This window comes from Montipora capricornis, chromosome 8 (genome assembly GCF_036669925.1).
Source record: "Montipora capricornis isolate CH-2021 chromosome 8, ASM3666992v2, whole genome shotgun sequence".
Taxonomy (NCBI): domain Eukaryota; kingdom Metazoa; phylum Cnidaria; class Anthozoa; order Scleractinia; family Acroporidae; genus Montipora; species Montipora capricornis.
Genome location: NC_090890.1, coordinates 15,778,342 through 15,803,341, shown reverse-complemented (window position 1 = coordinate 15,803,341; position 25,000 = coordinate 15,778,342). Strand labels below are relative to the sequence as shown.

Here is a 25,000-nt window from a genome sequence, read left to right as displayed (position 1 = left end):
TTTTCTCTCTTTTCTGGAAAAAATCACCTGTGTATTTATACTAAAACAATTATTCGCCTCAGGCTCAGTGATTATCGGTGAATATTCACCGATAATCACTTCGCCTTCGGCGAATAATTGTTAATTAAGATCCACGAAAACGCCATTCGTGTAACAATTACTTTCGATGCCATTGCAGGTTAAGATAAATATTCTGTGTCCACCAGACAAAATCTACCCCATTTCTACTACCCCCTGAAATTGACCGAACATACGCCCAGAAGACTCTCCGCCGAAAGACACTACTTAGCAGGGGAGGGACAGGGAAGACTTTTCCCGACGCGGAAAAGAAAAATAATGATAATAATAATAATAATAATAATACGGAGAAATGAACTGGGTTTGGCAACCCAGTAAAAAGTGCGATGATCGTGATATGTTGACAGTGGCCCAAGACAAGCAGTAGACACTATGGTTTGTAGACGCGCCACATCTTATACCCAAGACAGCGGTGATTGAAATAGGAACAAGGGTAGCTCACAGCCTGCTTCAGCCCGTGAGTAATCCACTCGCGTACATGCATTTACACCAATATCGATGAACTTTTAATTGAGATCAGACATGTATTGTAAGCATGAATAAAAATAATATTTGTATTTATTTACTGGAAATTTGGCACAGCTTCAACCACATGAAAAGAAATCGTCGTTAAGCTGGCGCGGTGGTCTCAACAAAAAACAACAACATGCAACAGGAGGCGGGAATCCAACTCGTTTTTATTTCAATTTACGGTTGCATATTGCTCAAGTTATAGACATTCTATTGACAATAAGTTACGACGTTTCTATCCAGTTTATCGTGGAATGATATTGATTGATTACTGGCACTAGCAAAAAGAAAAGCTTGATTTCATGCCTTTAGTTATAGGTACAGTCAGTATTTCTCATTCAGTCCACTTCGTGCTTTCCTTTCTAGCTTTTCAGTAAAAGTAGCTTTGGAAAAGGTCGCTCAATCACAACGCCTCTCTCCTTTCTCCGCGCGGCTTCGCCGCTTGTTAGCTGCACGGGCTATTTTTCTTCTACCATGCCCTCACGTCTTATTTAACAATTAGACCCTTCGCCCGTAGGGGCTACGGGTCAATAGCCAATGAGGCGAAGCCGAATAATAAAGTTAGCAAATGCAAGTTGAAGAAATATTTATTTGGGAACAAAACAAAAGAAAGCGTCACGCTTTTCGCTACTCGAGGACTATTACTAATAGTCCTTTGGTAATGTAGCCAATTTAAATGCAAGATTTGCATTAGTCAACTAGTTGGGTGAGACTAATGTCCAGCAAATAGAGTGGTTTTCAATTGAGTGTCGAAAGTAATTAGCGAATTGCTTTGGTTTTGCATTACTTCACTCAGTGATTGGTTCAAAGTTCTCGCGCCACTTTTTCAACCAATCAGAAGTGAAACCAATACCATTCGTGGCTCGCGCGTGCACATATTCCCGCGTTATGTGTCGGCTACGTGTAATTACTTCTAGTTTTGATTGGTTTATTGGATTGTCTGCGTTCTTTTTGATTGCCCAAAGTAATTACTTTGGTTTTGGTTTCACGACACTCGATTGAAACTAGCTCTAAGTCAGTTACTTTTTGATAGCTGTTATCACCTGGATAGTTCATCCGGTGGAAAGCGATATCTACCCTTTGAACAGGTCTGATATACCGTTTAGTAAGAAACTAGCAGCGGGGAGTGTTTGTTGGAAATTCTGAGGGAAATTACTCTTCCATATTACTCCTAGTTATAGGACTAGTTATATGGGGAAAATTCGTGGACCCGAGAACACGGGAAGGTGAGTACTTTTCCTTTTTTTTTTTTTTGCACTGAATATTCACCTCAAGCTCGTTGAACTAGAGAGTGACCAGAATATTGACAGATTAAAGGGGTAGTCTCAAATGAATTTCATACAAGATATTGATAGCCTCAGTATTAACGCCACGATCAACCGGCACACTGGCTCAAAAACCAGCATTGACAGACTCGATCTCACTCAAAGTTAAAAAAAGAAGTAGCAGCAAATATCAGGCAATCTTTTTTATGACATGTTGTTGCACTGAATGTTTGCAACTTCACAACGGAAAGACAAGAAAAAAAACCACAAGGTGTGGGGGAAGAAGCTATACTGTTAAATTTGACATGACTAGTTTAACCCATTGACCCCAATAGATAGTGCGTTTGAGGAGTGAATGAGTTAATTATTCAGTTTCGGCAAGTTTTGAAAGGACTGGGTGGCCCGACAATTATAAAAAAAATGTGAAATGGGAACCGGATGACTTTCCTGTTCGTGGAATGACACAACTTTTTGGACATGAACGAGGCAACTTGAGATTTCCTCATATTACTGTATAAAAGTTTGTTTTTTAAATGATTTTCCTGCTTCTGTAAATGAAAAATAAGTCTCCGGTCTTCTTCTTATGGTGTTCGCGGAAATTACATTTTGTCCCTCAATAAACCTAGAATAACAAGTTATGGTCTTTCCCTGTTTTTATCCGTACCACTGAGTTAACAGGTTTTAAAATAAGAATACAGGGACGCATTTTGTAAAGCAGCATTTCTTTTTAATAATGTATCTTTAAATATTATATACTTAATTATGTATCAGTATATGCTATGTATTTTAACGGTAAATGTAATGTCTCGAGGATATTAGCTCTTAGTTGTAGTCACTCTAAAATTCGAGATGAAATGTTTATGCACATATGTATGTTACCTTTAGAAGGGCACGTGCGTACACTTTGTAATCCGCGACTCCAGTGCGTAGATACAATGTCTTTTTCGAAGAATATTAAAGCGATCGAAATCTTACGTTAACGGTCTTGAGCTGTGCGTAGGAATGGGTTCTGTCTCATATGGTCTAGGGGCCGATATTTTTCTCCTTCACTGCCGTATCGGTAGGAAGGTCGGTATCCTGAAAGCAGCAAAGGGCCAACTGCTTCCGAAAGCGATGTTCTGGCCCAAGTCCCGGGCTGACTCGTTTGGTACGACGCTCTGGCGCCATGTCCAAGATACTGCGTGTTGTGGTAGTGCACTGTAAGTGCACTGCACATTATGTCACCGGGTTGTAAAAGTGTAAGAGCTTAACAGTGTAAGAATGTAAGAGTGTGCCCAAGAGTGTAAGCCCGTGGTGACAATAGGCCCCGCAGCGCGTGCATAACTCACTAAAATAAACGAGTCTGTTGGAAGCGTGCTTGAGTTTCAACAAATGAGCCCAAAAATCGGCAAGAATTTGTGATGCTGATGAAGAATAAAGCGGCTGCTATTTCCAAAACGATGGAATTAACTGGTGACAGAAACCCATAAGGGTTGAAACGTGTAACGGCCCCTTGTGTGTTGGGAAACAAGCTTCCGAATATTCAATTTGCTAAGTACTATATTTGGAACAACAAGAGCGAGGGGTTTCCAAATATGGTACTTAGCACTGAAACTTTCAACCAATCAGTTCGCACTGAATATTCGGAAGCTGTGAACGCGCGTTACACGTTTTAACCCTATGGGTTTCTGCTGGTGATAAATAACCTTGTCTAGGAGAGTGAACTTTTGGCAGAAACAATGGTCAACCTCAAGAGTTGGGCGATTGTGATCTTTGTGTTGAATTTGCACATTTCTTGTCAAAGTTTATAACACTTGAAAGAAAAAAAGGCAAACAAACAAAAACAAAAATCCCGGTGTCTTGTCATCATTTTGACACAGATTTGTCCCTTTTTTCATTAGTTGTTAGTAAACACGCAAGATAACTTGATCATATCGGTTGCTGAAATCGAAATCAATTCCGATTTTCCGATTTACTTGTGCAGCCAAATGTACAATAGAAAAATTAAACGTAGCAAAAATCTCCCATAATGTTTTTCGCTGATTGTAACTTTTTATATTCGCGGTTAAAAATTTACGTTATTTTAATGTCGCAAATTTTGTTGCTGATGGCAAATTATTTTATTGTCGATCGACACTTTCTTCCTTCTGCTCTTTCTAAAACTGTATATCAACAATTGTGCGTCAATATTTGTTTTGCATAAAGCAGGCTAACAAAATCTGCACCTTGCTTAGTTCGCCGCATTTTTTGGTCCTTTGTTTTTGACAGAAAGTCGTATATTTTGACGACACCCATCCAAATACTAACCCCGCCGGAAAGGGATTAGCTTCAGTGAAACTTTGTGTTGGAGAGCTATAAGAGGCTTGTGGCGATAAAGAAGTTGCAAGGGAACTTGAAAATTGTCAACATGTCAGCCTCGAGGCCAATGTTTCTCCATTCCCTTTTATTTTCTTCAATATTTCTGAGTTTAGTATTTTACTAGTAACCACATATCTTCTCAGGGGGCTATTTACCTAAGACATCTACTATGACAGTACAATTATATACGGTACCAAAACAATGTCGTGTACTATTAGAACTACATATTACGCAAAGACAACTTGAATCTCCTGCGTGCCTATTTTTATTTCTTGTTCTGGCTCTCCGATAGGTAACCATACCGAAAAAAGATGCTGGTTTTGCGAGAATTTGACATTTCACCTGATTCTACAGGTATAAACGTAACGTAAGAACCGTGTCTGATCTTCTCGAGACAGAGGTCAGACACTGGGACGCCTAAAATGCTTAGTTGTAAACTTGATTGTGGTTCACGAGTGAAGTTGTCTTTCTGGCCTTTCTGTGGATGAATTCCAAGACCTACCCATGATGATAATAGCTTATTGTCATTTTAATGCAGTTGGTTAAAGATTATTTTCACGAATATTTTTGGGAAGACAGCCTTAATATTAGAGGCTTAGTGGTATGCAATTATGCAAAAAACTGCAACACCGCGATCAACACTCGAACTATCTACTCAAACACAAGACACATGAACCTCGCCATGTCGTTCTCAATGACAAAGCTTTAAAATGACCCGCTTTGAATCCCAGATTTTTAAGTGTGGAGGCAGTTATAGTGATAACTGTTTAATTGTTTTATGACAAGTTTAAAAGGAATCCCGAAAGTTGAGTGAACGAATTCTGTTAAAGGATCCGACAGCGTGTGCATCTGGCTTCATCATCATCCTTCTATTCCACTGCTAAGCGCTGCCGTCGCCTCTTTACGCCATCTGCTATGACATCTCGGATGGTGTGCTCTGCAAGAACTGTGTTGAACTCGTTCAGCTTCTGCAGACGGTCAAATGACTTTTGTGGATAATGGAAGTTGAATGTGCTGTAATGATTGTCAGGATCTTCAAATACCGAGAAATCACCGAATTTCTTCTCTTCGTGGGTTTCGCGAGCAACCCCTAAAAGAAAACAAATCTTTGTCACTGTAATCCATCGTATCTCATAGCCTCAAGGTACCCTTATATGGACTTTTTATTGAATAATTCTGGGGCAACGATCATCGTTACAAGCGCCTCGCGGAGAAAAGTACGGGAAGGATTAAGGTTAATGAGCAGTTGCAATTAAACCTTCCACAAATTGTTTTCAAAATGGCACTCCTTTCGCCATCGAAGAACTCCTTCGAATATTTAATCATGAGTAGCTATTCTAAACAAGGATTCTTAAATGGAATTGACGTGGGTTTAATGCCTTTCCTCTTAGAAAAGAGGGGTTTCTTTGCCGATCGCCCAATAATTCGATATTCTTTTGACATTGAGCATTTAACAATTATTGCAGGAGGCTGAATTTGATATAAATAAAGAATCAACATCGGAGGTCGGTAACACCCTCGTAGGTATGTATGACTTGATGTGATACATTCAATAAATATTCATGTTTCATTATTAATTATTTTAAAATATTTGTACAGCTCTGGGAGACTAATTGTGTTCTGAGCTTTTCCAACAGTTCACAGTTAAATAACATGCCGAGATGCGACATCATTCAGCTAATAGGGAGCTTACGAAACGAGGACGACGACGGCTACAAGGACTTCATTTAAAAATACTAGTTCGCGTTATTCATATCACTACGAAACTATATCATGTAGTTCTGCGTTAAAAATGTGTAGTAACTGTCGAGGAATTAAACTGGTATGAGTGAGTTGGAAGCGTAGAGAGAGAACTGAAAATTCATCGTCATGTGCTAACGTCCTCCACAGAACCTTGAATTTGGTCATTTCACGACGTCATTTAGGAGATGACGGCAAAGAAATGTACGAATGTGTAAGACGCACGTGCAGCGCGTGCAGAGCCATTGTTTTTGCTCACTAAGGGGCTGTTTACATGGATGTAGGAAGATCCTAGCGCTAGGAAGATCCTAGAAGGCGAAACAACTTTTCGTTTGGTTTACATGCAGAAATTTCTGTCTAGGTGGAAGTGGAGAATGAAAGCAAGATGGCGGGCGAGAACAACAAACACGTAATTCGGATGTATTCGGATGTATTCGGATAAATTCGCATGCCTTCGATTCGCAGCGTTTTCGACATTGCTGTCGATCGATTGCTCGTTACTTTCCACTGTGTCTCTCGCTTGGGTGGTGAAACAAAACTGGTCCTGAATATTGTCGGCGGTCATCAGAATCATTAGAATCGTCCTGTGGCAACGCCAGACGAAATTGTCGACCTTTGGTAGCTGAATACCGTGAACACCCGGCCGCCGCCATGTTTGTTTTTTTGTCCCTAGTACCAGGAACTTCCGAACGAAGGCAGTTTACATGGTGCTAGGATCTTCCTAGCGCTAGGATCATCCCTCCTCTCAGATAGGATGATCCTAGCGGTAGGATGATCCTAGCACTGGGGCCAACCCTTCACATGTAAACTGAAAGCTGAAAACATACCGCGCTTGGATGATCCTAGTGCTAGGATGATCCCAGCGCTAGGATCATCCTCTTTCCATGTAAACGGGCCCTAAACCTATTTTTTTGTAGCGTCGTCGTTTCGTAAGCTCCCTAAAAACTCCATCTTTGACTCACAAATTGACCAAAAACTGAAAAGCTTCACTAGTAAATGTTTCTCGATACTTCCCCTTGTCTTCGGCAAACTAACCTGGAAGTTTTTGATCCTTAAAAGTCTTATTGATAAGCACAACGTGAACTATCACAGGACATGTAGGATCATCAGGGTCTGAGAACAAGTAAAACTCTTTCATTCCATACTTTTTGTATTGTTCCTCAGCGTCAATGGGAGGAAATTTCATATGGTTTTTTCTCGCCCATTTCTCTGCCAGCAAAAGCTCCTGTAAAGTGAAAGGATTTTGCTTTCAATACTTGAAAATGTTCATTTTTAAACAAATAGCTTCCCCAAGCGCTAGATCTGAAACTTTTGGCAGCCCCTCAGCCATAACGAACGGCAAACCTAAACCTACACTAGTGCTAACATGGTTTTCAAACAACGCTGCCTACAAATATTGTGCCTAGGTTAGTTTAACTAAAGTTTGCTTCGAGCAACGTTGATCCATCTGTTGTTTCCAAGTAGAAATACAACAGTCTTGCAAAGGCACGTTTCACCAGCTTAAACCGAACGTAAAAGAAAGGCGAACTGAGAACAAAAAACGTCCAGAAGCTTGTTGAAAAAGCAGCCTAAAGCAAGAAAGTTCTTTCGTTGTTTTTGTTGATGATGATGATGTTACTGTTTCTATATACTGCCATTAATAGACTACCAGTATGTGGAATTGCCATAAAAAGTGACCACAGGCAGGTCGTTCGTCAAAGAATTGAAGCTTACAACTAAGAAATTGTAAGAATGGGGAAACTCAAGGTACTCACTGAGAAAGGCATCTCGTCATCTTTGTCTCGCGCGCTGAAGTCAAAGGAGAAAAAAATGTCCACGTCTCTTTCGGGTCTCAAGAGCGGTGTGTATGGAGAATTAAACACGAGTCCACTGTCTACCAAATAGATCCGCTTTGCTTGAAGACTCAATAGGTCAGCGGCTTCACTGACTTCTTCCACTTTAAAGAATCAAAAGGTAATGTGAATGTAGGTTACAACATCATCATCATCATAATAATAATATACGTAGAGCCGAGTGCTCTAATAACTGAGGAGTGAGAAAATCGATTCAAATTTAATATTGTTTTCTCTTTATGAGAGGGAAAAACCGTAATACGGGGAGAAAAACCTCTTAGAGTAGAGCAAAGAGCAAACAAACTCAACTCGCTCACGACGGGGAGTTTGCTTCCGGGGCTGTAAAATGCTACTTGGGAAAAAAGTAGTAATTAACCGTCGTTAAAGGAAATCTTCACTAAAACAAGAAAATACCTTTAAACCTCAGAAAATAATGTTTACAATTAAGGGTGCGTTCGATTGACCCTATTCCGGAATAAGAATACGTGGAGTGATAATTTAAAACGATATGTCTGGCGTTTTGTAGCTCCAAGGATAATAAAGATATGTTTACAATAGCGTTTCAACAGGTGTTTGACAATTTCAATGTGAATCTCCATAAAAAGTGAAGGATTTCTAACTTCTATTCCATGTTTTCCTATTCCGGAATACGGTCAATCGAACGCACCCTAAAAGTGTTCAAACGTTTTCCAATGAAAGCGTTTGTATCCACAAAAAATGAATTTCAAAAACGCTTGTTTTGGCTTTCCAATTACCCGGGCGCCGCCATCTTGAATAATTGTGACGTATCGGGGTTGCCCTATTGTTTCAGAACAAACGCTCTTTGTGTCAGAACAATAGCGCAAACACGACACGTTAGAACGCTTTCAAACGCTTTCATTGCAGAAAGTTTAATAAACAATTTTAATTGTAAACATTACGTTCTGTGGTTTAAAGTCATTTTCTTGTTTTAGTGGAAGTTCGCTTTAAGACCATGACATGTATTGCGCACTTAATGACATGCCTGTTTCTGGGGGATACATTTTATCCCGAGAGACTCGATGCTTTCTTGACCAAACTTATGGTTTTTTTGTGAAGAAACAATTACTACTTGTTTTCCGCCTTATGATGCACACCAATGTTCCTTCTTTTTCGGTCTTCAATAGTCTCACCCGAATGGACTGGGGCAGTCAAGATCACTTGAAGTCCTCGCATAAAGTTGTGCACCAATCCTGCTCGGCCAGAGCGTGTTTTGAGAAAGGGAATTTTCTCCACAATGGTCTCCGTTATTCTTCTCAAACATTTGTGATCCTTATCATCAACTTCAGTTAGTTCTTCTTCTGCTTTCCCATCTGTAACATCTAAATCTTCTTCTTCGTCACTGTGCTCCTCCTCTCGTGCGGGCAAGACATCTTCTGAATTAATCATACCATCTGGGAGGCGAAAACGCGAGATTCAGTTTAATCCTTCGAAAGCAATTATGATAGAGGGAAGAATAGAGATTGTGTTTTTCAAAGGGCTAGGAGTATATCAAGGAAATGGTTATCCATAGAGCACCTGCTCAAGTCTAAATTAAACATTTTTACTGATGAGAAGGCGAATAGTACTGTTTTTCAGAAGAATTTGTCCTTTCGTTTGACCGTTCAATTACTTTACCGCTCAAGTCATCTTTGCCAATCATTTTAAGTCAAATAAAGCATGACATGTACATTTGCATTCAAATGAGCTTTTGCTCATTTGTAATATGTGGGTAAATAAAGTTACTTACTTACTTACTTACTTAAGTAGAGTTAAAGTTTGCACGCTGAACACATACCCAATTCTTGTCTCAAGTCACCCGCGTTACTCTTTCTTTTGTTAGTGTCATCAGGCAGTCTTCCCTCGTTGAGTATTCTTTGCAGCAGAATGGTGAATGCACTGCCCCATATGCCTGGGTGGAGAGAAGAAAGGAAAACTAATTGAAGTCTATCCACGACAAAGGTTGAAGCATTTAAAGCTATTCAGCGGTCAACATGGTTAAATGACAGAATTTTAAATGATTCGTCAAAGAAACAGGTCGCTCTTCGAATGTGCACCTAAATACGTCTTGTCTATTATCTTGTAGCAACAACGTCATTACAACCTGTCCACGAACAGAAGAAGTCTGGAAAATGCATTAAAGCTCACCCATTTAAGGGCAATAAGAAATTCTTGTAGGTCGTTTATTTCATTTTTTTTATGGGGCGCAGTATTTTTCTTCTCTGAACATCTAGACGTATGAACATGGCGACAAGAACCGTATCACAGGGACCCTGAAAGCCCCCAAGGTAATTTTCTTTTTCCCCGCCTTCGAATGTTCACTTGTCGGCAGTCGTGTTCAATGTTTACCCATTTACTTTTTCACTGAAACTTCCACTGGGTCTTTTTCCGTTTTTTGATCAATTAAGATATCAGAATCGTTCTTTTAAATAGTGCAATACCTTGCAGGTAGGCAAGTGTGGGTTCAGGATACGGAGTTAAAAGCTTGCCACAGAAAAACTTGCTTCCAAAATGTTCAGTCTTCATAAAAGTGCCGTATTTGTCCATTCCTATTTCATATGGGCTAAATTCCATCCATTCTATGAATAAAGCAAGGTTCCCTCATCAGCTATTATCAGGTATTAGTATCAACCCTCTAGTGGACTAATGCAAATCCTGCATTTTGATTGGCTACGCTACTAGAGGTAATAGTCCTCGAGTAACGAAAAACGTGACGCTTTCTTTCGTTTTATTCCCAAATAAATATTTCTTCAACTTGCATTTGCTAACTTTATTATTGCCTTTTCTGTCCGACTAGTTGGGTGATACTAAAACAATTAGACCCTTCGCCCTCAAGGACCACGGGTCAGTAACCCATTCGGCTTCGCCTCATGGTCAGAATAAAAATCGACACGAACTCGAGGTTTTATTAAAAGATATTCACCTCCCCTTCGGCGAATAATTGTTAATTATCGACCGAGGCAGTCTTCCGGCAAACTGTCGCTATGACGTAGTTGAGGAGTTCGCAAGTATCTCTAAAAGCTGCTCTAAAAATTATGTGAAGGAAACTGAAACTATTTTTTAATCTGTAAGAGAAGGCTTGTGATCTCAGCTCATGCATCACTGGATATCTTGCCGGTAAAATCTGTTCTCAGGTTAAATCCGTTTTTACCTAGGTTAAATTAGTGATCCTCATTTTACATTTTACCTAGATTGAATACGCACTCAGATGAATTGAAAAAATGTTTTTGGAGCATAAATTAAGCCTAGAGAAAAATTAGGGTCAGGTTAGGATTAGTTTTATACATTGGTGTCCCATGCAAGGATTCTGCCCCCATTGTAGAAACAGCCTGTATGCTGTTTGCAGATTCATGTAAACGCAACGCTATCTCTCTAACGATTTATTTAAATTCTTTAAGATGTTCCCACCGCAGAATGTTTGTGCTGAAACATCTTTCTTCACATGGACACAGTTGTAGAGCGGCAAGGGGACCGCTGCGTCTTTCACGGCAACACGTTGGTCGCTAAGCTTTGAAACATCACTCCGCTTTAGGAGAAAAAAAGTATCATTAAGAGTTGTTTAGATTTTCGAGAAATTCATACAAACACTTGAAATCATCGGTGATAAAAAAGGGGGAAATAATAATGTTTTTGCCCAAGCGGGAATCGAACCGGGGCCATCGGCGTCTTAAAACATCGAAATACAATGGCATTAACCACCGAATTTCCCTTTTCCCCCCTCCCCCCCCCCCCCCCTACCTTTACACTCGTATCTCACTGTCTGCCTACATCATCCATGAGGTAAAAAGGGCTGAAGTAGCTATTTGCATGGCTAGGCTAAAGGACGTCCATCTTTAGGGCTCAATACAGGCGTGAAAACCTGTAAAATAGATGTCATTTCAAATCAACAACTAGACAAATTAAGATAAAACTGAACTTACATCTTTCAAAATTGTGTCCGAGATGAGATAACCAAAAAAATCAGTAAAACTGACAGGCTGGCCACGTGACTTCTTCTTCAGAATGTCCTTGAGGCGATTACGAAGCCACGATGGAGTCAACATCATCCTCAACCAGTTCTTCTCCACGTTTTTACCCAAATTTTCACCAGTCTTCCTTGGATGACAATTTGGCCACTCGGGGTGAGAGTACAACGTGGAGAGATACCTGGAATATTAACACTATATAAGACGAAACACCATGGGTATTTTTGTACCGCTTGGCAAATCTCCACAATTGCTGTTCATAGCATCTAGTCCAAAATAAGGGATTTGTTAATTAACAAAGAATAAAATGCTTTTGCAGATCGAAAAACACTTTTCACAAGTTTGATACCGGCAAACCTCAATTTTGTTTGGGTGAGAGCTGTACCGTTGTATGGTCCACAGAAGATCCAGGCCCAATGGCTAAGGGTGTTGGAAAATTTAAGCAAAAGAATGTCACTTAGCTTACCACGCTGAACCAGAGAGTCCTGCAGCATACATGGTGCAATCCAACAGACCCATGTCTTTAAGAGCACAGAATACTCCACTTAGAGATACCATAGCACGAAATCCACCCCCAGACCCCAGCACTGCGATATTGGGCACCTATAAATAAATGACATGTGAAATAAACTTTATAACTGAAGATATCCTGAAAGTCTTGTGAAAATTGACAATAAAAGTTAACTATTTGTTGGAATAAAGGAATAATTAAGTGAATGAAGAGCGCGTGTTTAAGTCCAAGCGTATTTTCCGAATTAACTTAGTACAAATAGCAGAAATTAGTCTGAAGTAATTATTCGCGAAAATTAAGCTTAAAACTCGCCGGCTGAGCGCAGTTGATTTTGAAGCTGCCTCGCTCTGTTTCGAGTTTCTAAAATTTTCCATATAACAAGTGCTCGGTCATGACAATGCATTTGGCGGACCCTTAGTTGTTCTTTTTTCCTCATTGCCCATTTGGAGAGAAATTTCCTTCCTCTATTTCCGTCTTACCTCATTCAAATTTTTTGGTCCATCATTACCTAGGAACTTCTTCATTGCTTCAAAAACTACTTGCTTTCTCTTCTGTATGAACTCCTTTTCCTCGTCACATAGATCCAAGCCGTATCGCAGGTCAAATGGTGCAATGCTACAAACAAGATTTCTGTGGGTTATTTGGGATCGTTTATTATTCTCTGTTCCCGTATTTAAAGTTAAGCTTTCATAAGAGCCAAATCGAAAGAACAAGGTGCCGTGTTGTAACACACCGAAGCTTGATTAGTCTGCATAAGCAAAGTATTGCACACGGCAGAAAATTAAAAAAGTACTTTCGCTTTGAAATCACTGCATGCATAAAGAGTCTCAAGCTTTTGATTTCAATAGCGCTGAAACTCTTTCATCTCGGTACCAAGGCAACAAAAATAGATCGAGGCACTGAGGTGACTAGCTCCTGCAAAGACCCCTCCAAGATGAATTGTTAATTTGAAAAAAATTAGCTATTAACCCTTACCATGTTCCAACTTTCATTTCAACATCTACCTCTGAAAGCTAAAAGAACTTCATTTAATGAATAGCTGAGACAATATATTTGCCAAAAATTCGCAGTGGATATTTGTCGTGGTCTTAAAGTGTCGTTAATTAATCTTTACTTTTTCCACTTTACCTATTTATGCACCGATAAATTTAGCGGAATAAAAGAGAAAAAAAGAGTTACAACCAGAAAACAGTGATTCTCGCACTTAACTGGACAATTTGAGTAATTGTCTCTTATAGACACCCAAAAGAATCAGGAGGCTTCAACGGGACTCGAACCCGCATGACCTCGACCTGCGAGGACAGTTTAAGCAGAGATCATGGGTTTGAATCCCGCCGAAGCCACCTGAATTTTTCGGGTATTTGCGTTCGACTAAGGAGAACGCGTCCTAATTTTGTTCAGATTGGGTGATTGTGTGGTCTTGCCAAACGCAATCGAGATTTTTCTCTGTAAGAGACACCAAAATATCCCACGAAGTTTCTTTTGTTGTTTGCAGGGGCGCCCTTGCGTGAATTCTCGCACGAGCATTGATGCGAGGTGAATATTGGTGAATAAAAACCGAGACAAAGTCGAGGTTTTTATTCCCTGATAGTCACCGATCTTGAGGGGAATAATTCTTTTAATTAATTCATATAATTACATGCATGCATTTTTGTTAAAACAATAAATTGCTTCGTCTGTCACCTCGACAAAACTGCTTGCGGCCATTGTTAGTTTGGAGCAAAGGATTAAATAACGGAAAGAGCACGCTTCTGAATTCTATCCATGTAAATGGCAAGATATTTGGGTAGATTGGCAAAAGCAAAATCTTCAGATTCTGGGGGAGAAGGGCCCTACAAGCGAAGAGTAAACTATAACAATATCATCTAAGTTGGCCCGTCATTTCTTGAGTTTTCCCTAGGCGTAGGGCCGCCTGGTGGTCTTCTTAATAACCGAGATGCCTTACATGAATCTTTGGTAATTTAGACGCCGAGTATAGCTTCACAATATTCAACGATTTAACGTACTCAACGTACATTCCACCAGTAGCCATAGACTGCAACTTGCAACAGTTGTAACGAAGACTATATGACCCATAATAGAGGAAGAATTTCAGGGTACGATTTCTGGCCTGAATATGTCAGGCTTCCTTGAAGCTGCTCAAGTTGGTAAATGAGCTGTGATAAATTGCTACACTCTCGTTGGGCCGTTGACAAAACTGAAACTTGCATCAATGGACCAATAATGTGCAATTGCCAAAGTGGTTTAATACTGCTGTTATGATTCATGCTTTTGGCAATATGATTATCATTAGCTAGTGCATCGGTCACACCTTACGATGTGAACCCTATGTTGTGAAATAAGGAATTACCTTGCGGAATTTGAAAGTAAAAAAGTACGGTTTATCGATTTCTAGGTCGTTTAGTTCAAACGCCTCGGCATCCACCAAGTCATCCCTGAGCCTGTGTGAATCCATCAGCTTTAATTCTATAAATAATAAAAATATTGTAAAACCAAAAAACCACCAGACGTCTTTTTCCTTTCAAAATAATATAGGTGTACGAAAAAATTACTCCTTGGCTTTCGTTTCATACGCCACTGTCGAAACAAACTCTTTACCAGGATTCATGTTCAAAATGTCCTTGAGCTAAATTTTGCGATGCTGGGACATGTATTTGCGATTCATCCATAATAGTCTAAAAGGTACTTTAATTTGGAGCAGGAACAAACTTAAGTTATATAATAATTTGATTGGTTCTCACCTTTGATAGAGGAACAGACTCATAGCTGACGTCATCATCAAAAACGTTTTGAAATTCTTATCATACAAAACAAATAGATTACATGTTGCCGTGCGTCTGTTCAGCAATAAACCACAGATGACTTCAAAATGTGGTAAGTACAAAAAAGTGACACACGAGTTGATGGCCGATTGTGTCACTGATGTTCATGGAATCTATTTGTTAGTAATAGGCCTTTTGCAACACAATGGTCTGATGATTAGTGATATTAAAGCTCGGACTTTGTGAATTCAAGAAATGGAAAGATCGTGTTTGCCTTAGCCGGAATACAAATTTTCAGTGAAATACCACTTAGAGTAAAGATTGTATGACTATGTTAAACACTCGAAAATTCCCCATACTTTTGTTTGCGACCGAAAAGCTTTTGCCCTCCAGTGTAATGTTTCATAATTACGCCCAACAAGCTCAGATTCCTACTTTTACCATGGGTAAAAGAAGCAAGAATAAATGTGCAAGGGTGGAAATTTTCAGACTTTCGTCTTTCGAAGGAAGAATTTTAAAGCGTTTTGAAAACTCAGAAAAATACAAGGATTTGTATGCAAATCATTGAAGCAGGCGTGACTGGGTAGCAAAGCGTCCTTTTAGCTTTTCCTATACAAATCCCTATAAATTCTTTCAACTATAACAAATCGACATGGTAGAATATTTCATAAAACCAACAGAATCATCGTGTTTATGAAAAAAAGGTCACGTGACGAATTGTTACAAAAAAAAAAAAAAAACCTACACACAGCTCATTTGGTGTCAACTACTGCCAAACCAGCGTGCATTTCTTGAACGAGTGGGTTTGCTTTAATGAGTGTGATGACTGGAATTTTTTTCTTTTTTCGATTGCTGCTCAACATTTTGGAAGCATGAAAATCATGCACAATGCTGATTTGAATCACAATGACTAAAGACCCCTTTTTTGTTTTATTCGGTGAAAGGCCGAAACTTGTTCCGATCTTTTATAACCACCTAGAATTACTAAAAACAACATATACTACTGAACTTACCTAGCGTGTTTTTAAAATTTGAATCAAGATGGAACTGGAACTCTTCCTCCCATACTGGGTTTGGATTGTTTTTTATCGCTTTGGTTCGTTTTTTACCATTTGGAGCAGTCCTGATGTACAACTTGACATACGGATCTGGAGGGTCAACTGGAAGAAAAAAGTAAGTATGCCATTTCTCTCCATGCAGTAAGCCAGTCAGCGAATTGGGACATGTGAAAGGGTCGTAGGTGTCCAGACGGCCAGACAACCACTTAGTTTCTCGGAGAGTGGTCATGACCTTTTAGTGATGTTAGTCAGAGAGTCCGTCAGTCAAAGTCAGCCGGTCTGTCATGTCAGACAGGCTATTTAGTTACTCACTCATTCAGTCAAGTTATGTCGCTCGGGTGCGAGGTAACGTACAAAGCCCAAATTTAATTGTAAAAAGGAAAGAACACCACAAATTATCAAAATTAACCGGAATCGGCACATAACCCGGAATGTCATGGGTATCCTAAAACATGGAATGGTATACTCAGATATCAAACATGCAAACACTGAATCACCACGGGAAAAGGGGAAGGATGGGGGAAGGAGCAGTGTTTGGTTATGTCTCCCACTTGGCCGCTCAATCCAACACAAACTGCTTCCGAAGATGGTGGGTTAACTCCCATTGTAGGGAAAGGTACTCATTAATGTCAAGTCTTTCTCAAACCGAGTGTCAATGGCCCAATTCCAAGGTCTACTCGCTTTGAACAATTATAACATAATAAGATATAAAAATCTGGTACACATTTAGGATACCATAAGGCAAGGCCGAGTCAGCAACTTCCCCTGAAGAGGGGGACCATTTATATTCGTTTTGTTAGAGTCTACAATTCCCTGCGCAATAAAGACGAAGCAGGAAACTGAAGATGCATATGTTACGTATATGACAATCAACAAGCAAGAGGGTGGGTGCATACTTCCATGCGAAAGATGATCAATCAATGGTCTTCGAGGAGATTTAGAAGCCATCCACTAACTATCACATTTAGCTAAATAAAATTGTTGTTGTTGGTGTTGTTGAGAAGCTGGAGGCTTTCATGCGGGCAAAGACCAAATCATTCAATCTGTACAGCTTTGATAAGTGCAATAAACCTTTGGCTTATTGACATGGATGCTGGTAAACTTGATGGTAGTGTCTTTATAGATTTAAAGAAAGCCTTTGACTGTCACGGTAGACCATAACATCTTACTACGTAAACGTTCTGGTTACGGTGTCAATGGCAATGCTCTTCAGTTGCTTAAATCATATTTGATTGATCAAACACAAAGTTCTTACGTAAATGGAGTCTTATCCACAAAACAATATCATGTGGAATTCCCCGAGTACTATACTTGGGCCATTTTTATTTAGAATTTATGTAAACGATTTCCAAAATGTCTAAAACATACAACACCTGGAATGTTTGCCAATGATAAGTATATAACCATAGGCTCATGAGGATATATCCACAATTAAATGTTCCTTAAATAGTGATTTAGCTGCAGTACATGATCATGACTGGCTTAAGACAAACAAATTGAGTTGCAATACCCCAAACCAAGTTATATGACTGTTGGTTCTCGTCAAAACTTGACAAAAGCTAAATTCATGAATTTAAAGATGGATGATAGGCCAATTGAACGTAAACCTTTTATTAAGTTATTCGGGGTTCATATTGGTAAAATGCTAACCTGGGTGATCAGATCAAACATATTTCATCTAAAGTCTCGAATGGCTTGCGAATGTTGTACTGATTTAGCTAGAAATCTAACTGACAATGATCAAGAGACTCTTAATTAAGACAATTTACTATTCACTTGTACAACCTTACTTTGATTATTGTGATGTTGTATGCCGGGAGTGACTGCTCCAAAGCACGTCACTGCTAAAAAATTACAAAAGTTACAAAATAGAGCAGCACGGATTATTACTAGGACTAATTACTCTATTCGACATCAGCAGTGCTAAATTCTTTAGAGTGGTCTAACTTAGAAGAAAGAGAGAAAAGGCACTTGTTAATTACGATGTTTAAAGTTTCCAATAATAACTGTCCGACGTATTTTCAGGAGCATTTTCATAGAACCTCTGAAGTTCACAATTATAACTTGAGGGGTTCGAACTATGACCTCCAATTACCGCTACCTAAAACGAATTTTCTTAAACGTTCTTTCTCTTATCGAGTTGCAATGGCTTGGAACCAACTGTCAAATCAAATACTTGAGATAAGGGATCTTGCAATATCCTACTGGACACATTTTACATGGCTACTGGACATTTTTACATGGCTTGTTTCGTATTATTATATAGTAAATTATGATTGTTGCTAATTATTGCTACTGTTTAAATTTCCTTGACATTGAATATTTTTTTAGCGTTAAGTTATACCTAGTTTATTGGTCGTTTTAACATTTATATTTCAGATGTAATTCTTGTAATTTTTAACATTTATATCTTGTAATATCTTGTAATTCTTACACGGCATGTCTGAAAACCATCTTGCTGAGCCATTTACTGTATTTTTAATAAAGTTGATTGAATGATTGATTGATTGATTGATTGATTGATTGATTGATTGACTGATTGATTGATTGAAACCATTTATTTTGTATTCCCTGTTGGCGAGACTGACACCTTTTGCATCACGGCAGGTGTTTTACACTGTTGCGCTTTAATTATTTAGATATACATAATTGATAAACAACTAATCAAATATAGTATTATACCCCCCACCCCCGAACGAATAAGACTGACATAAACTAAATTTGGTGACGATTTCGTCCTCGTCTCTGACCTGTAACAAGAAGAATAATCGCGTATAGGTTTGGAATATGAATGCAAACAGGTGAGCTGGCTCAAAGTTGAATGCAGTAAAAGCTTAAACAAATGACTTTCAACATTGAAGGGGGAAGAACAACATCTAAACTTGATTGTTCGAAACTAGCCCTTGTTGGCGACTTTAAAAATATGCCAGCTAGCTCACAATTAGACATAAAGTAGATATGGAACTTTCATACGGGCTCAACCGACGTCTCATCGTGTTGACAGTGGAATAAATTTTCAGGAAAAAACTGGACACAAACCGGACTTCGGGCCGAGGGAACAAGAAGAGACGGTTATTAGACTAGACCACTAAAAATTCCATACTCCTCTATGAAGGAATCACATCAATAGACTTAAAATGGCTGGTCATAGGATAAGGCACATGGATTTGTCTGTGAATAGGTTGGTCCTGTGGGAGCTAAAGCAAGCCGAGTTTCGAGAGGGGGACGAGGTCATAAATGCGAACATACTTCAACTCCTAACAGAAAGGACATTCGCTTGTCTCCTCGAAGAAATTAAAAGCATCCATGTCCGCAAGTAGTGTGTGGCATGTCATTGCGGTCCGAGGAAAACTGAAAGGGACGGTGTGTCTGTTAGCCAGTAAGCCAGTTTATCAGTCCTAATTAGCCAGTCAGTTCGTTATGTCCATTATAAATGTTAGTCAGTCAGAGATGTAGGATATAAAGGGAATGACTCTTCTGTCTTTGCGGACCAATAGGTCTTTAGTGAAATCTGTCACGCGATAAGCTAGTGCGTCTACAATTGATTCATCATTTCATCCGCAAACAGAAAGCCTGAGAGAGCTGAGTTGGCCACTCAAAGAAAAGATCAAAGGGATGCTGTGGGAGGGGGCGGGGGGGATTCGCCGGAGAGCTTAGATTCAAGCGGGGAAGACGATTCTCAGTTAAACGTGAAACTAAGCTGTCTTTACGCGATATGAGACTGATAATATCCCGTTCCAAACTTCGACTTCTGATAGAATACAAAGAGGCAACGCATCGAACAGTGGGGCAAGAAATGAAGCAGTTATGCTTACATTTATCAGATATACGACCCAGGAAAATGTTTCGCCCACGCACAACTTTGACGTCAAGGAGTAGGCACTGGCGATAGGAGGCCTAGCAAACAAAAACAAGCGGAGGAAAGGTTTAATTTCCTCAGGACATGGCTCTTCTTTTAAATACTTACTACACGCATTCATTTGGTCAACTAGCGGGCAGTTACTTGACAATTTAAGCAATTGTCGCGACGTTAGGGAGGTCATGGGTTCGAATCCCGCTGAAGCCACCTGGATTTCAGGTGTCTGTAAGAGACAATTGATTGTTCAGTTAAGGACAGTGTCTACTAATTCAAAGCTATTTTTGCGCGGTTTACTGAATATGCGGGAAAAGCAGATCTTAACAAGTGTTATAGAAATCCAAAAGGTAATCGGGGATAACTGCGCATTTTCCAAAGATAATTAATCAACAATATTTGTAAAAAGCTTTAAATTACAAAACTATTTATCAAGTGAAGCTAACTGCGAAGATCATAGCTTCACTTGATTTCACATCCGCAGTTCATATTTGATTCATTTCAAATACCATTCATCATTGATTCATTCCTCAGGAGACCATTAGAACCCACAAATGACAAGCTCCCAACGTCAGTGGCTTCATAGCTCAGTTGGTTAGAGCGTCGCACCGGAATCGCGAGGTCACGGGTTCAAACCCCGTTGAAGTCCTGAATTTTTCAGGCTTCTCTACGCAATTGTAAAAATTGCGTTCATAACTGCGAAGATCATAGCTTTACTTGATTTCACATCCGTAGTTCATATTTGATTCATTTCAAATACCATTCATCAAAGCTACTTATGGCGTTCTTTTCCGAATTGAAGCTTAATTATCTCTGAAAAATGCATGGTTACCCCCAATTTTCTTTTTAGATACTGACCAAGAGCACTTGCTAAGTTTTGCTTTTTCCGCATAGTTTTAAACGCTGCCAAAATATCCCTGTATTAATAAGCACCACTCCTGGGAAACCCGGGTATCTCGAGATGCGCAGAACGTATGAGCAAAAATAACAGTAGGCGCCGTCCTTTAGTGCGAGGACCATTTCTCAGTGTCGTCTGTAACCTGCACTTTAAACATATATTTAATTCATAATAAAATATTCATGAAAAACGATGATTTAATAAATATACCCCCTCAGACGGCTGATATGCCGGCTGATAATATCCGCGACTGACAGATTGTCCGAAAATTAAATATTTGATCGAGAAGCGAAGCTTCGAGGGAATTTAAAAAGAGCAACTGTGAAATGTTTTTCTTTTAACAAGGCACAGCCGAAAATAAAATTTGGATTTTTTATTATCTCTTTCACTTAGATTATCCGAAGATTTTTGTGATATACATGTTCGAAAAGGTTGACAGCGTATGTTGAAAGTAACTGAACTTCGGACGGGGGTGGATGTACAGAAGGGGTGCAACAGGGCTCGCGCAAGACCCCTCCCTGCCCTCTACATATTCCAAACGTATCTGTAACTAGTCGGTTTTTTATCATTTGGTTGAATTGCCAACAAGCAAGACAGCTACTTGTAAGATGCTCGCCAAAACGTTGCACAATCTTTTGTTTTGCGCTCATACACTACGCATGAATTACGTAACCAACACGTTTCTAGTGGTTAGTTCTTCAGTACGGAGTAAACAACTATTGTGCTTTGTGCACGGTCAAGGCCAGAAAAGAGAACAAAAACCTACAACAAAGAAAGTTGTCGGGTTTCATAACCATTCCCCTCTATTAACCATGATTTTACTTGATGAGCTGTAGGTCGTAATACTTTGGACAGATTTTCAACTGGACGAAGCGAATCCTCAACATCTGAGCTTTGCTCAAGTCTCTTTGGAATCAATGCGATGAAAGATTTGAGGCGAAAATTAGGTTGTGCGCTGGAGCAGTTGGCAGAAGCATTCCACCCGGCTTTTGTTCTTTCGTAATTTAATGCTCTCATGTTGGTGTACGAATACTCAAATAGTTTTCAAACAATACTCATCAAATCAGAGAGTCCGCAGTGCGTGATCTCTCACCCACATGTAAGAATGTAATTATCGCAGTTAAGTTCTATAACAGATAGCATTTCATGGCGATTTAGGCCAAAAAAGGAAAGAAGACATAACTGGCTTCACCCATCGATATATTTAAAATTATTTTGGTTTGGTTGCAGAACTGTAAGCAGCATCTCAATGGGCCATTCCGAGTTGCCTCGGTTTCGAAGTGAGTCTTGGTACTCAACTATTGTAAGGGAAATGAGTTTGATTTGCATAAGAATACGCAACTCATTTCCATTTTGATTGTTGTGCACCAGGACTCGCTTTGAAAGTGAGGCAAGCAGCAACTCGGAAATGGGCTTTAACCCATTGTTTCACGGGGTTAGACAGAGTGAAAATACCAAGTCTAACCAGTTTAGGCCGGTTTAGACATTTTCGTTACGGGAGGGGGAGGGAGGGGGGGGGGGGTGGATAATCTCTCCCGAGAATGTCTTTGGCCATTTTCAGTGGATCCGACCCTTTCGGAGATGAAATGTGAAAGGCAGTAAATGAAACTTAACGAAAGTTCAGGATTGAATGGGCCTCGAATCAATGACCTTGCAAGTCTATTTAGTTACAAAGTTAGGAGAATAGGGAAAAACTTGACGTACTCTATAAGCAGAAGTCATTGTTTTCCTTGTATGCTGGCTTGAGAGGTTTCTTGTAGTTTCTATCGTAGAAGCAATTTTTCACCGTTTCTTGATTTATACCTAAAACACAGAAATGACATTGTGCAATTCTCAACAACATTATTCGATAGACCTAACTAATGATTAACGATAAATAACAATAATAATAATAATAATCATGAATAATGATGATGATGATATTGCTTTACTCAAGAGAAAATTGGTTTATTGCAAAGTTCCACATAACGGCTCTTGGAGTAATTATATAACTATGGTACTGAACTCCACCCTGGATGGGCCCTTCAAACAAGTGCAGAAGTTTAGGGCCCCTAAAGCGCCGCTCCGTGCAAATTTGATTCGCCAGTATTTCTGTTTTAATCATTCCACAACAGTTATCCCAGGCAAGTTTAGAAAAGAAAAAATGTAAGGAAGATGGCTGAGATTGTATTGATTCAGTAATTTCCGTCCGGCATTGAATACCACTTATGGAAAACAAAATTATATATCAGTATATGACCGTATATGCTTTAATTGTGTACTTCGAGGCCTGTTTAGGAGCCTTACCAATATTCAGCTTTGTTTGGTAATTTTAGGGTTTGCGCAGATCTCGAGGATAGAGCTTAAACCCTATTACGATATATCTCTATCGAAACTGTTTTATTCATGTTTAGTTGCAAGCATGCAGCATTTTATGGTTATGTCGTGAACAATTCAGCAACTTTTTGGATGATTGCAGTTGCACTATAAACGACGTTTAAAAGTAATTTGAAGAAATGAATTTTTCTGCAGGATGAATTAAAAGATATGGGACAGTCTGTGTAATAAAATTTCTACAGCTTACAGAAAGAAAAACATTTCCCCTCGCGTAATTATCGTTTTGTCATGGCTCACGAAACAAACGTGTTATTTGCAATATTCTCGACCAGCCCAATGATCCTTCAGAAGCAATGGATTTTTTTTTGACAATCGCGGAGGTAATTAAATAGCAGTATAAATGGCATACTTGCTCTTTACCACCCCTGAATTCGCTCAAAATATTGTACCTCAAGTTAACAAATGGTACGCTGATAAGTTTTAACTGACTAGATCAGAATTGTAGGTAAATTGCGCTGTGATTTAATTTAGGCCCTTTCCCATGGTGCTAGCATATTTTTTCCTCAATGTGTAATTTGGAAAAGAGGGCATAACAATGATAAGAGAGAGCATAAATCTTACACTTTTTATAAAAGTAATTCCGCTGTCAAAATTAATCAGCAACGTTGTTCGGGGGAGGTAGAGAAAATATACCACAAGACCGCGTCTTCTTGAAGTCTGGGCTCTCTGGAGATGGGAAGGAAGTATAAGGAATTCTCCCTTTGCCAGGAAAGAAAATGTTGTCGACGAAAAACAGAATATATGAAATGTGACACCAAGATAGTACACAACATTCAATCGCTGTTCTAGTCAAAAATGAAGAGCAGCTACAAGTTGTGTTTTAGTAGAGCAAATTTGTCATCCCAGAATTAAAATATATCGTACTTTATAAAAAATCCATATACACTTTTGGACTTGTTTTGAGTTTTCTTGAAGCACAATTCAAGAAAAAGAGTATCCTAATCGTCGCCAACGAGCGCAATTATTTTAATTCCAGCCGGTCAAAATAATGACATATTTGTTGTTAGGCACTGTTTTGATACTATTAGCCGTGCGTGTTTGTTTCTTTTTCATTATACTTTTGCTCTTAGCCTTATAGTATCTGTGAGTCCCCTCTTTTCCTGGCTTAAGAATTTCCTACAAAATTGATACCGGCCGACAAGTTGTTTTACTATTACTGTTGGTGAACTTCTGTTTCCCCTCTAGAGGGCTGAAGGAGGCATTACTAGGACTCATTATATTTATTAGTAATATAAATTTAATTATATTTCAAAAAAATTATCCCAATATAAAAGCTTTTCCAAGAACGGGATGCCAGCCTATATCACCATATAGAGGTTTTGCACGCCAGCCATGCTGCATGGCAGGAACAATGAAATTGTTTTGCATTAGAAAGAACATTTGTTCCCATACGAAAAAGAATCTATTGTTCCTGCCATGCAACATGGCTGCCGTGCAAAACCTCTATAGCAGGAATAACCAATACTAACATGTTACATTTCTGGGCCTGGTTGTCCAAAACTGGCAAAAGCCGTTAAACGCTACTATCCCAGATAGATTAACCAAGGCGTTTATTCCTCTACTCCCAAATGACGTTCAAAGCTGATATTCAGCCACATTTTACATTAGAGGAAGTCAATCTTGAAAAACAAAAGTATTCAAAAGAAGTTTTCCCCCTAAAATTTACGCAAATCTTGGATTAAGTAATCGGTTTTCAAACAACCAGGCCCTGGAACTGGCAACAAAAAGCGCAGTCTTGCGTATTTCTAAAAAGAATGATAGTTAAAGCCCTCAATATTATCTATGTGGAAATCTCTTGAACGCAAGATCAAAGATCTT

At 39.2% G+C, this 25,000-nt stretch overlaps 1 protein-coding gene across 5 annotated transcripts in view; it reads right to left on the bottom strand.

Moving 5' to 3' along the window:
- Positions 1-4,207: 4,207 nt before the first annotated feature.
- LOC138060814 (cytosolic phospholipase A2-like) overlaps positions 4,208-25,000 on the bottom strand; it is a 23,088-nt gene continuing 2,295 nt past the window's right edge. For 3 of the 5 annotated variants that reach the window (XM_068906693.1, XM_068906695.1, XM_068906694.1), the window contains 15 exons: positions 22,511-22,609; positions 19,871-19,952; positions 16,011-16,157; positions 14,586-14,701; positions 13,211-13,248; positions 12,715-12,850; positions 12,191-12,327; positions 11,680-11,905; positions 11,168-11,285; positions 10,201-10,338; positions 9,558-9,671; positions 8,914-9,174; positions 7,685-7,866; positions 6,966-7,155; positions 4,208-5,280 (listed from right to left, as the gene is read on the bottom strand). In XM_068906693.1, the coding sequence (XP_068762794.1) occupies positions 5,060-5,280; positions 6,966-7,155; positions 7,685-7,866; positions 8,914-9,174; positions 9,558-9,671; positions 10,201-10,338; positions 11,168-11,285; positions 11,680-11,905; positions 12,191-12,327; positions 12,715-12,850; positions 13,211-13,248; positions 14,586-14,701; positions 16,011-16,157; positions 19,871-19,952; positions 22,511-22,528 (2,124 nt within the window). In that variant the 5' untranslated portion in view covers positions 22,529-22,609 and the 3' untranslated portion in view covers positions 4,208-5,059. The remainder of the gene's footprint in view (positions 5,281-6,965; positions 7,156-7,684; positions 7,867-8,913; positions 9,175-9,557; positions 9,672-10,200; positions 10,339-11,167; positions 11,286-11,679; positions 11,906-12,190; positions 12,328-12,714; positions 12,851-13,210; positions 13,249-14,585; positions 14,702-16,010; positions 16,158-19,870; positions 19,953-22,510; positions 22,610-25,000) is intronic. The other 2 variants (XM_068906697.1, XM_068906696.1) reach the window with 2 other exon arrangements.